Raw genomic sequence first — 12,660 nt, forward strand, 5'->3', positions numbered from 1 at the left:
TCATATCTGCTGCATTCAATCTTGACATTCTTGATGAATGTGAAGTCCTCCAGACACAATATAAATGGTGTAGTGGTTCTGAAGGGCTGTTACCTCTCGCCCTGTGACTGACAGGTTGCCTTGTAGGATTCTAAATGGGACATGGGCATACCAGCTGTGTGCACAAGGGATACCTACTGTCTCCTCTGCGGGTTGCCCTGAATACATTTCTTCTCTCTCTTTCTTTCCCTTTCTCTCCAGTGGTAGCAGTGGGGGTAGTGGTAGCAGGGAGAACAGCGGGAGCAGCAGTATTGGCATTCCCATCGCCGTGCCTACGCCCTCCATTCCCAACTCTGGACCAGGTGAGTGGGAGTTAACTGTACTGTATAGGAACATGGGGTCAATCACACTGGGTATGTTGGAATCTTGTTATGTGTTATCACTCCTAAGCCACCATCTCCTCTCTCTCTGTGTGTCGCTCTCTCTCTGTGTGTCGCTCTCTCTCTGTGTGTCGCTCTCTCTCTGTGTGTCGCTCTCTCTCTGTGTGTCGCTCTCTCTCTCTGTGTGTCGCTCTCTCTCTCTGTGTGTCGCTCTCTCTCTCTGTGTGTCGCTCTCTCTCTCTGTGTGTCGCTCTCTCTCTCTGTGTGTCGCTCTCTCTCTCTGTGTGTCGCTCTCTCTCTCTGTGTGTCGCTCTCTCTCTCTGTGTGTCGCTCTCTCTCTGTGTGTCGCTCTCTCTCTGTGTGTCGCTCTCTCTCTCTGTGTGTCGCTCTCTCTCTCTGTGTGTCGCTCTCTTGTGTGTCGCTCTCTTGTGTGTCGCTCTCTATCTCTCTCTCTGTGTGTCGCTCTCTCTCTCTCTCTGTGTGTCGCGCTCTCTCTCTCTCTCTCTCTGTGTGTCGCGCTCTCTCTCTCTCTCTGTGTGTCGCTCTCTCTCTCTCTCTGTGTGTCGCTCTCTCTCTCTCTCTGTGTGTGTCGCTCTCTCTCTCTCTGTGTGTCGCTCTCTCTCTCTCTCTGTGTGTCGCTCTCTCTCTCTCTCTCTCTGTGTGTCGCTCTCTCTCTCTCTCTCTGTGTGTCGCTCTCTCTCTCTCTCTCTGTGTCGCTCTCTCTCTCTCTCTGTGTCGCTCTCTCTCTCTCTCTGTGTCGCTCTCTCTCTCTCTCTCTCTCTCTCTCTCTCTGTCTCTCTGTCTCTCTGTCTCTCTCTCTCTCTCTCTCTGTGTCTCTCTGTCTCTCTCTCTCTCTGTCTCTCTGTCTCTCTCTCTCTCTGTCTCTCTCTCTCTCTGTGTCTGTCTCTCTCTCTCTGTCTCTCTGTCTCTCTCTCTCTCTCTCTCTCTCTCTGTGTCTCTCTCTCTCTGTGTCTCTCTCTCTCTGTGTCTCTCTCTCTCTCTCTGTGTGTCTCTCTCTCTCTCTCTCTGTGTCTCTCTCTCTCTCTGTGTCTCTCTCTCTCTCTCTGTGTCTCTCTCTCTCTCTCTGTCTCTCTCTCTGTGTGTGCATTGTGACTACAGAAACATTCATCCATAAACACATACTACTCTCTCATTGAAAATCCAGATCGTGAAGTGAGTACTAGCACAGACAGAAAATGCACAGAACACACACACTCACGTCACACAAGGGGAAAATACAAACGGCACAATTAAACAAAGTGTAAACGAGTTGTGCTGCTGGAGGACTGAGTGAGTGAGGTTTTTTAGAACAAAGCTAATTTTACCAGACAGAGGGCTCATAACGACCTATTGTGTTCTGAGATTCTCACCGTCTCTCTCTGCCTCTGTGTGTAAATAGGCCATCCTGTATTAGGGGGCGGCTCAAAGGTAAAGAGAATAGAAGACTACAGGTGATTTTGTAGTTGGAAACGGAACAGGGAGTTTGGCTGTGTGAGATGAGGTGTCCTGTTGGCCTGTTGAGGTCGAGAGAGAAAGGAGACAGAGCTGGATATTAGTGACAGGATATCAGGCCAGCGAGACTAGAGCTGTCTGTAAGCCTGTCACCATGGTAACGCACACTCCATACTGTATAGCCACAGCGGCGTGTGTGTGTGTGCCTGTTGCCTTCTTCTTGCAAAGGTGTTGTATGAAATGTTCATGTGTTAATCGTATATAAAAGTGTTGTGAGATGGTACCTAACACCAACGTTGCCAACCAGCTTGAAACCCCCGATCAGTCACTAACGGAGTGGTTCTGACAAATACTCGTTTCAGTCCCGCCAATGTCCGCTCTCCCACCCCCTCCTCCTCCACTTCCTGGTCATCAGGCTCCTCCGCCGCCTCCTCTCCCGGGGCAGGGCACCCCAAGGGCTCCTGCAGTGATAGGTGAGCCCAAATAACCACCACCCACTAGACTGTACCGCCGCTCCTCGAAACCCCCTCCTCTCTGGCTGTCGCTATTAGAGGGTTTACATGTGTGAGAATGTGTGTGTGCCTCTTCCAGCCTGGTGTTTTAACAATGGGTCCATCCGGTGGTGTTGGTGGGGATCACTTGGTGGTGGTGGGGATCACTTGGTGGTGGTGCTTGGGTTCTGGTTCTCTATATTCATCCAGGTTATGTCAAATGGGACACTGCCCCAGACAGGGCAGCACGCCGCCGCCGCCCCAGACAGGGCAGCACGCCCCAGACAGGGCACTGCAGAAGTCTCTAAAGGAACAATGTTCTTTTCCAGCTCTAGGCTCCAGAAACCAGTATGCATGTTAATTAAAGTGCAGGTTAATTCAATTTGGACATTTTCCATTCAGCCCCCGGGCTATATTTGATTAAATTACCAACCCCTATTTACTTTGTTCAATTGATTTTACGAAGTTCAAAATTACCACACTTTGATAAGGGAAGAGACTCCTTCTGCATTGTGCGTAATGTGCTTTTGGGAAATGATTTATGTGTGGTTGATATGACTCTGTCTCGGGTGATATGAAGTCAGTCAAATTGGCTTGTATCCGTTTCATCTCAGAAGCAAATTGAGGTTGTGTGCATCTTATGGGACTGTTGGGTTTTCCGAAGCAGGGCTCCAAATGTGTGACGGGTTTGATTTGATTGACTGTCATAGCTTTGAAGTACAGGGGACTGTATGTATCGAGCATCTCAGAGTAGGAGTGCTGATATCGGATCAGTTGAGCCTTTTTTAGATCGTAATGAAATGGATGAAACGGACAAAATGGACCGGGATCCCAGATCGGCACTCCTACTGATGCTTTGTAAATATGGTCTTCATATATGGTTGTATGGGTTTTTGGATGTATCAATGTGAAATGTTACAGATTGTGTCTGTATGTTTGAGTGAAGTGGCTGTCCAGAATAGGCATGCAGCAGTTGCTCAGTGTTATGACAAGTCGTGGCATCCTAACATATCAATTATGACAACTGACATAACCCTGCTATGACCCTGTGCTGTCATTCAAGATGGCCGCTACCGCAACAACAACAAAAAACAACCTGCCACAAATCGAGAAAGAAACATATTTTTTTCCTCAGGTCATCAAAGAAAAACCTCAGAATTGTGGGGGCTATACTTATGAACTCTTTCCTCAGGACTAACCCCTTTGGAAAATGTTAACGGTTATCTTTTAACGTTGGAAAACATGTCACAATGACTACCACATCTCACCCATGGTTTATTAACCCGTAACTGCGTGTCGAGACCGAGGGTCAGTCAAAGGGACATTCTGGACATGTTTTCATCTATATGGTTACGCAGTGGTCTGTTCCCCAACCTGTTCCGGCTCCACTCATCACTATCTGAGAGGAGAGCTTCTCCAGAGAGCTACTGTTATCGTTCTACACACACACACACACACACACACACACACACACACACACACACACACACACACACACACACACACACACAGTCACCAGTATCTGAGAGGAGAGCTTCTCCAGAGAGCTACAGTTATCATTCTACACACACACACACACACACACACACACACAGTCACCAGTATCTGAGAGGAGAGCTTCTCCAGAGAGCTACAGTTATCATTCTACACACACACACACACACACACACACACACACACACACACACTCAGTCACCAGTATCTGAGAGGAGAGCTTCTCCAGAGAGCTACAGTTCTCATTCTACACACACACACACACACACACACACACACACACACACACACTCAGTCACCAGTATCTGAGAGGAGAGCTTCTCCAGAGAGCTACAGTTCTCATTCTACACACACACACACACACACACACACACACACACACACTCAGTCACCAGTATCTGAGAGGAGAGCTTCTCCAGAGAGCTACAGTTATCATTCTACACACACACACACACACACACACACTCAGTCACCAGTATCTGAGAGGAGAGCTTCTCCAGAGAGCTACAGTTATCATTCTACACACACACTCAGTCACCAGTATCTGAGAGGAGAGCTTCTCCAGAGAGCTACAGTTATCATTCTACACACACACACACACACACACACACACACACACACTCAGTCACCAGTATCTGAGAGGAGAGCTTCTCCAGAGAGCTACAGTTATCATTCCACACACACACACACACACACACACACACACACACACACTCAGTCACCAGTATCTGAGAGGAGAGCTTCTCCAGAGAGCTACAGTTATCATTCTACACACACACACACACACACACACACACACACACACACACACACACACACACTCAGTCACCAGTATCTGAGAGGAGAGCTTCTCCAGAGAGCTACAGTTATCATTCCACACACACACACACACACACACACACACTCAGTCACCAGTATCTGAGAGGAGAGCATCTCCAGAGAGCTACCGTTATCTGACCCAGTAAACAGGAAATACCCAACTGGAAGAAAACACATTCTACACACACACACTTTTTCATATTTACTGCACACTCACTCATAAACACACACACACTCCCTCATTCAAATATTTTGACGACACAATCATGAAATATGCTTTAACTGCTGCAGTAATATTTATTGCTGTGAAAATGCTGACGCGTGACAAATGGTAGGCTTCTAGCAAACCTAATGGATTGGCTGTAGTCAGTGTAAATTATATCTGTACTGTACTGCGCCGCAAACGTGTGTGTGTGTGTGTGTGTGTGTGTGTGTGTGTGTGTGTGCTTAAAATGTGTGTATTTCTGAAAAATTCCTCATAGTGCACGTTTTTACATCGTCCGAAAAGTCCTGCAATTTGAATACAGCAAAGAACGTGTGTCACTGTGTAATTACTGCAATGCAGGTTCAATTTCATTGAGCCCTAAACCCATGTACAGTGGACTGCCAGAACTGCCAGAACGTTTCATTGAGCCCTAAACCCATGTACAGTGGACTGCCAGAACGCCACAGGAGAAGCCTAAGCTGCTATCCCCTTTCAACTGTCTCCTAGCCTCAAATTATGTGTGTCTTCTATTCTCCCCTACCTCTTTTACAAAACAAATGTACACTGAGGCACAAGTAATCTATTATACCAAGCATGCTTTTTGGGTGAAGATTTTGTGATTGTAGCCAATGATGGATGGAAGTAAACGTTTCTGCACTAAAGGAACGCATCCGGGCGTAAATAAACATGACTCCTTCTCCATCAGGATTGGCTGTGGTGTCGCCTGTCCCTCCCCCTTCCCTTTTTCTGGGTCTCTGTGATTGGTGGTGATGCTGGTGGTTCAGTTGCTTCGGGGATCCAATGATTGCTCTGCCGATTTTGGGTCTACTCTGTTGTTGGGTGTCACTGATTCATTTGCTGGGCTCTCTCTCTCTCTCTCTCTCTCTTTCTCTCCCTCTTTCTGTCCTCCCCTTTTGTCATTTCCTCTCTCTCTGACTCTCCCTCCCCTCCTCTATCCCTTTCTCTCTTTCTGTGGGTGTTTTCTACTTCAGCGGTGGCTCCCGGGCCTGGTCTAGGCCCCATCCCCATGTCCCAGTTCGGCACCATCTCACGGCAGATCTCACGGCACAACTCCACCACCTCCTCGGTCTCCATGGTTTCGGCCACGGGCACCTACCGCCGGGCGCCGTCCGTCAGCTCCCAGTTCTCCCTGCAGCAGCAGCAGCAGCAGGCCCTACAGCTACAACAGCAGCAGATACAGCAGCCATACATTAACGGGGGCACCCCCGCCTACCCCCACAACTCAAGTAAGACACTCATGCCCCCCCCAGACACCAACAGCCCTCTATTAGACGGGAGATGGATAGTTTCCCCCTCAAGGGAGCTTCCCTCTTATAAACTCCTAGCAAAAGGGAGCTATACTATATCACTCTCTTAGAAAAGGGGTCACTGTCCCGCCGCTGAGTTCTGCGACTCTCACTGGGTGCCACCAAAGCTAATGACACCACTGTGACTACATCAGTATGTCACCTAGCATGTCCCTCTGGTACACAAATACTAAATGTACACAGGTGGAAAATACCACTGGAAACCAACAGACGTCTGTGTCGTCCACGTTCTAAACTATGATGGGCTTTGCAGGCCAGCGTCGTTGGGTTTGTTGTTAAATGATGGTGACCGTTTCTTCAAAGCAGTAGTATTGTCTTGCCTCCTGTCTCAAAGTGCAGGTTAAGGTATTTCTCTCTGGTTGAACGTCTTGTGCATTTATGTAGAATGCTTTCTTGTCCACGGATTTTCCAGCTGATACAATCCAGGCGATCGATATACGCAAGGATTGCAGAGTCACTGCTTTTTGGTCTCCGTTTAAGTACGAGATGACGTTCTCTTAAATCACCATTTCTTAGTGTTTTCACAACCTTTTTTTAAGTGATTTCTTTTTTCTTCTTCCCCATTTCCTAAAATGCACTAGCCAGCCTCCACAAGGTGACTCCAGCTCAAGGTGTCCATTTAACTTAAGCACAGTGTTTATATTTAGTCATGTGCTGTACCCTTCAACACAAACTCCCGTGGGACAACCCACACACACTGTCTCGGTGATGTGGAGGCGAACTCAGTAACGTCATTAAGTCCTGGAAAAGCCAAAAGAAGGATAAAATGTGAGAAACTCAAGCCGACAGCAGCCACCTGTGCTGTTTTGAATTGAGATTGGTCTCGCCTCTCTCATTCACTTGCCCTGTAAAGGACCGTCTGGTGTTTAAAAGGGGGGAGTGTATGGCGGCGTGGTCACATGCTTGGTTCAGTAAAGATCGTGACTTGGGCCTGGGGTTGATCTCAAATGCCTATAGAGCAAGCTTAAACCACTTATCAGTAACCTATTTGGGATGGACAATTTAAATATTGCACCAATCATTTCAAAAATATGTCATAACATCCTTATTTGATTTCAGACCGAAACATCAAACTGTCACAAGATAAATGTAGGCAGTGTGGACATTGGCAACATGCTACACAGACGCAGGCAGGCACAGACGCACGCACACAGACAAGCAGGCAGACGCACACACACACGTCCACCTGAACTGCATTCAAAATGGCACCCAATTCCTTATAAACCTGACGCTGACCTCTAAGGTTTACAGGTTATTTTTAAGATTGGTGGCACTCTTCACGCCACTAGTTGTGAAAGTAACTTGGTTGATTGAGAGCCAGGGTTAGTAGGGTTGCACACAGCACCTCGCTCTGGTCATGTCCCGATACTACAATCATCTGGTTCAGATTGTGATTAGGAGCAGGAAATAGCAACGACAATCAAACCTAATCCCATTTTAATCCCTCAATCTGTACCACTAAATACCTGGGGGAATCTAGACTCTGTCTCTGAACTAAAAACCACAAGCATAGACTGTTTTATGCTTTGTCACACATGCTTTGTCTCGTAATTCTTGCAGAGTATTGCATTGACTTGGATTGGGGGTATTCTGTCTGTTTCTCTTAATATTTTCCTATATTGTTCTGGGTGACTGATATCTGTCCTCTGTCTACTTTATATCCTTGCTTTCTCTATTTCGTTTTGTTTATGTGTATGTCTGTCTGTGTGTCTGTCGGTGTCTGTCTGTTGGTCTGTCTGTCGGTGTGCGCCTGTGGCGGCTTCCAGTGTCTATCGCTCCCCCTCCTCCTCCCATGCCCCAGCTGACTCCACAGATACCTCTGACAGGCTTTGTGGCCAGGGTGCAGGAGAACAGTAAGTCCTGAGGCCCACCACACGCTCTCCTTTTCCCTCTAGATCTAGCTGTAGAACACCTCCGTAGATGTAGAACACCTCCGTAGATGTAGAACACCTCCGTAGATGTAGAACACCTCCGTAGATGTAGAACACCTCCGTAGATGTAGAACACCTCCGTAGATGTAGAACTAGATGTAGAACACCATCATCTGTCAATCACACACAGCATGCCTTGTGCCTGTTCACTCAACATCGTCAATATCATCATCCTCATCTACTGTCTGTGTTAATAAGTAGTTCTGACAGACGCATGCTTATTACCATTGGCACCCATTGCTTTCTTCAGTGCTCCATTCCAGGATTATTTAGGAGAATGTACAATGAAATTGGCAGCTGAAATGGTATTTCCACAAAATCCCATGTGTGCGATAAGGCAAATGTTAAGTATAAAGTATAATTTCACTCAAAAAATGCACTGTATGAGCGGAAGGACTTAACGTATGCGCATGTGTTGTGTGATCAACAGAGAAATAGTGTGCATGCTTTTATGTAACGCTAAAGAAGCTTAGCCTGCTATTGTTAGACAGATTTATGTTACCGGCAGAATTGAAATAGCACCATTTTATTGGTGTTTCTTAAGTATGACGGCTTTAATTTCCAGTAGATGGAGTAAAGCAAAACCCACTTGAATAGTACCCATATCATCCCCTTTGCTATACACAACCCTGAGAATATTTGAGCTCCTATTCCCTTTGGTACAACATATGAATGGTATCATGTTAGATTTATGCAGGTAAACCGCCACGATCCACGCATACTAATTAAGCATCTCATTTAGAGAGCTCGTAACTTACTATTCAGGCTGCAGTCTATTGTATTGTTTTTGACATTACTCGTTTGTGGTCATTCATTTTAACCAAAAAGAGAACTCAAATGTTGTGGGAAGATGATTGAAAGTGTCCAAACAAGTTCACATTAAAGTGCAGCATTGCCTTAGTGGCAAAGAACACTTGCAACTAAATTACATTTCTTAACAAGTGACTTGAACAAGTGACCTGGAGGAACAAAAGTCAAAATCGGCATGCCAACAACTCGCTGTCGTGCATTTGGTCCTTGACCGACTAACCATCGGTGCCTAGCATATACACACCCCTGCATGTTGCTCTGCCACGATTGCATGTTTTTGCATGGTTTTCTCTGTACAGTTGGGCTTGGTTGCATGTGCAACCCACATGTAATGTGCTGTACTGTTTTCTTCGTCCCAGTTTCAGGCAGCGTTCCTAATCTCATTTCTCCCCCCCTCCCTTCTACTGCCGTTTGGCAGTTGCGGACACACCTACTCCGCCTCCGCCTCCTCCGCCGGATGACCTGCCCATGTTTGATGAGGCTCCTCCCCCTCCTCCACCCCCGCCAGTTGACTACGAGGAGGAAGAGGAAGCAGCTGTGGTGCACTACAACGACCCTTATGCTGACGGAGACCCCCAGTGGGCGCCCAAGAGCTACATAGAGAAAGGTGTGCCTCAGGGATCAATACTGACACCACTCTTCTTTACTGAACGCTGCTCTTCTCCCTCCTTACCATACCCTTCACATTTATTTCAACTACACTGCACTATTCAACTACTTAACCTATTAAGCATTAAAGTGCTTAACATCTTCAGGCAAACCTTTTCTCTAATAGGGAGAATCTCAATTGCATTTCCTTGATTCCTTGCGGCCTCTTTTCTCGCCTTGTTCTGAAGACCCACCGGATGAGAAAATCAGGGGGGGAGGGACCTCTGACCACCTCATCCAATGGGTTTTCAGGAGGCGAGGAGAAAGGATGTGAGGGATCAAAAGGGAATGCAATTGAGATGTTCCCTCACTGGTGTTTTTCCCTCCTCTCTTTCCTCCTCAGTGGTGGCCATCTACGACTACGCAGCAGATAAAGACGATGAGCTGAGCTTCGTGGAGGGAGCCATCATCTACATCATCAAGAAGAACGATGACGGCTGGTTCGAGGGCCTAAGCAGCGGGGTCACGGGCTTGTTCCCCGGCAACTACGTCGAGTCCATCATGCACTATGCCGAGTGAAGGCACCCCTACTCCAGTGTATTGATTCAGTCATATCTAGGTTACTACAGAGACCAATAAAAACAGGAGTCTGACCATACAAATCTTAGAGAAGTGATTTTGGATATGACGGAATGCTTGTTCCCTTATACTAATTGCAAATAAATAAAACAATTTATTTTATTTAGGTGTTATGGGTGGGTTGGGGGACATTTTTATAAAGTATACAAAGAATGAATAGAATAAGGCTGATGACGTGCTCACAAGGGCTGTGGTGTAAACATGTTTTCAAAGACCACGGTAAAACTAGCTGAAGGACATTTTAAGTTTTCTTCTTCTTTGTTCTTCCTGTCTACATATGCGCAACATAACACCCGACCCCGACTATTCATTTGTGTTTGTCGACATCTATTGACCTATACATTATTCATGAGCTTATCTTGATTTCTTTGTGTATCAAGAGTATTACGCTATATGGAGCAAATGTCATGCATATGTAGGCATTCTGGTGATCTTGTGTGCACACCTTCAGTGGAAGTGTTACTACTGTTAATTGTATATAATGTGAGTGAGCTGCAGCCTGTTGGGTGTCTAGTGTAAATGCTAATCACGGTATCTCAAGCAGGTTTACATGCCACACATGCAAATGTCCAACAGAAGATTCTGTTCCGTTTTCTATAATCAAGGTTCTCACAATCACAAAGCTGATCCATTTTGGATGTTGAATTCAAACTTAAATGGCTTTTTATGCGTAACAAAACGTTTAACTTTTTATTTCAGTCATTCCTGAAATTAAGTCGATGTAAAGCATGCTAAATTAAAAAATGTATAACCTCTATGTTTTAATGCCATTATGCTTCCATTTTGTTGTAATAATTACATTTTATTTTTTATTGATTGAATTACGTAGATATAAAAGCCATTTTCGGACTTGTTGATGTGATGGTCTTATTTTCTAAATGCTCTAATTTGTATTTAAACATTTGATATTACATTGACATGAAAATGTTCCATCTGGTAATGTATCTAAAGCAACTCATTTTAGTTCCATATCCATCTTAAGGAATATGTCACAGTAATGTTTTACGAATCTGAACAAAATTAACTATCTGTAGGCATAAGTATAATGTAAGCTATTATTAATGGATTAAGAGATTGTAATTCATAGTTTTCAAACTGTTTTGATGTTTTACTATTCCGTAATAATGGAGACCAATATGACAACTCAGATACCTCCTCAGTCTTCACAAAGTAAAAATAGTTTTAGATCTGTCATTTTTAACCTGTAACGGTTTGGTTTCGTAACTCAGGTCTGGATATCTTGATGCCAAATTGTTTTTCTTTTATTGTTCCAAATTGACCCCACCTACTTTGTCCATATTCATTTATAGTTGTAATTATCCCTTAGGAATGACAGACTATCGATTGCTTCATGACAATTCAGGTAGGTGTTTAAGGTTAAGCTGCAAAATTGCAGACTTCACCAGTTTCTTCCTATATGATAAGTCTTTCCTGTCCGGACTCAAAACATGAAAGTAACTGCACACCATTTCAGGTTGTAGCAGCTAATGCCTTGATACTTTTGTTTGCTATGTTATATTCAACATATACAAGTGTTCCAGCTCAATGGGTAGAAATGTCAAAGCTCATCTCTGCCTTTAGTTTGTGTGTATATATATATATATTCATTGAAAAATGAATGTACAGTCTTTTATAATAAACCATTGTCCTATGTACAACTTAGTGGCGTGGTAATTGGGAATGAAAACAAAGGTAAAGCTTGACTTTAAAAAAATAACTTTTAATGTGAGTACACAGTCATTGTGGATGTTAAGGCCTGGGTTTATTAAAGGTCCCGAACAGTCTAAATCACTGTTTTTCATGACATTTGTAGGAAAACTGAATGTTGCTTCTGCATTGATCAAGTTTGATCATAAAGTTACTGGTCCTCTCCCCCCATGTCAAACACTTAATAATCCTTCCTCTTAAGGGATTTGTGACATCACAAAAAGCCTAATTTTAATACACCAATGGTAACATTTTATTCTCTTACCTAATTTAAGCTAGTTATGTCTTTAGCCAGGATGGAACAAAAGCAGGGGATGGGTTGCCCACAACTCAGTGGTCATGTCATTACATTAAGACACATGCCAAACAAAATTCATAACTTCTTGACACCATTATGATCACCTCTTTCCTTGACAAACTGACCAGGTGGAAACTATGATCCCTTATTGATGTCACCTGTTAAATCCACTTCAAATCAGTGTAGATGAAGGGGAGGAGACAGGTTAAAGGAAGATTTTTAAGCCTCGAGACAATTGAGACATGGAGTGTGTGTGCCATTCAGAGGGTGAATGGGCAAGACAAAAATGTATGTGCCTTTGAACAGGGTATGGTAGTAGGTGCCAGGCACAGCGGTTTGTGTGTGTGAAGAACTGCAACGCTGCTGGGTTTTTCACACTCAAACAGTTACCCGTGTGTATCAAGAATGGTCCACCACCCAAAGGACATCCAGTCAACTTGACAGAACTGTAGGAAGCATTAGAGTCAACATCCCTGTGTAACTCTTGACACCTTGCAGAGTCCATGCCCCGACAAATTGAGGCTGTTCTGCGGGCAAGG

At 44.9% G+C, this 12,660-nt stretch overlaps 1 protein-coding gene and 1 long non-coding RNA gene across 18 annotated transcripts in view; one reads left to right on the top strand and one right to left on the bottom strand.

Moving 5' to 3' along the window:
• Positions 1-11,771, top strand: part of LOC115195663 (abl interactor 1) — a 70,041-nt gene extending 58,270 nt beyond the window's left edge. For 4 of the 17 annotated variants that reach the window (XM_029755754.1, XM_029755755.1, XM_029755756.1 and 1 more), the window contains 6 exons: positions 241-341; positions 2,174-2,284; positions 5,813-6,067; positions 7,915-8,001; positions 9,308-9,496; positions 9,881-11,771. In XM_029755754.1, the coding sequence (XP_029611614.1) occupies positions 241-341; positions 2,174-2,284; positions 5,813-6,067; positions 7,915-8,001; positions 9,308-9,496; positions 9,881-10,056 (919 nt within the window). In that variant the 3' untranslated portion in view covers positions 10,057-11,771. The remainder of the gene's footprint in view (positions 1-240; positions 342-2,173; positions 2,285-5,812; positions 6,068-7,914; positions 8,002-9,307; positions 9,497-9,880) is intronic. The other 13 variants (XM_029755759.1, XM_029755760.1, XM_029755763.1 and 10 more) reach the window with 7 other exon arrangements.
• Positions 7,768-8,266, bottom strand: LOC115195666 (uncharacterized). Its single transcript, XR_003878727.1, has 2 exons — positions 8,187-8,266; positions 7,768-8,155 (listed from the first exon to the last, which is right to left on the bottom strand). It is a non-coding gene; the product is annotated as an uncharacterized LOC115195666 (long non-coding RNA).
• Positions 11,772-12,660: the final 889 nt, after the last annotated feature.

This window comes from Salmo trutta, chromosome 6, assembly GCF_901001165.1.
Source record: "Salmo trutta chromosome 6, fSalTru1.1, whole genome shotgun sequence".
Lineage (NCBI taxonomy): Eukaryota > Metazoa > Chordata > Actinopteri > Salmoniformes > Salmonidae > Salmo > Salmo trutta.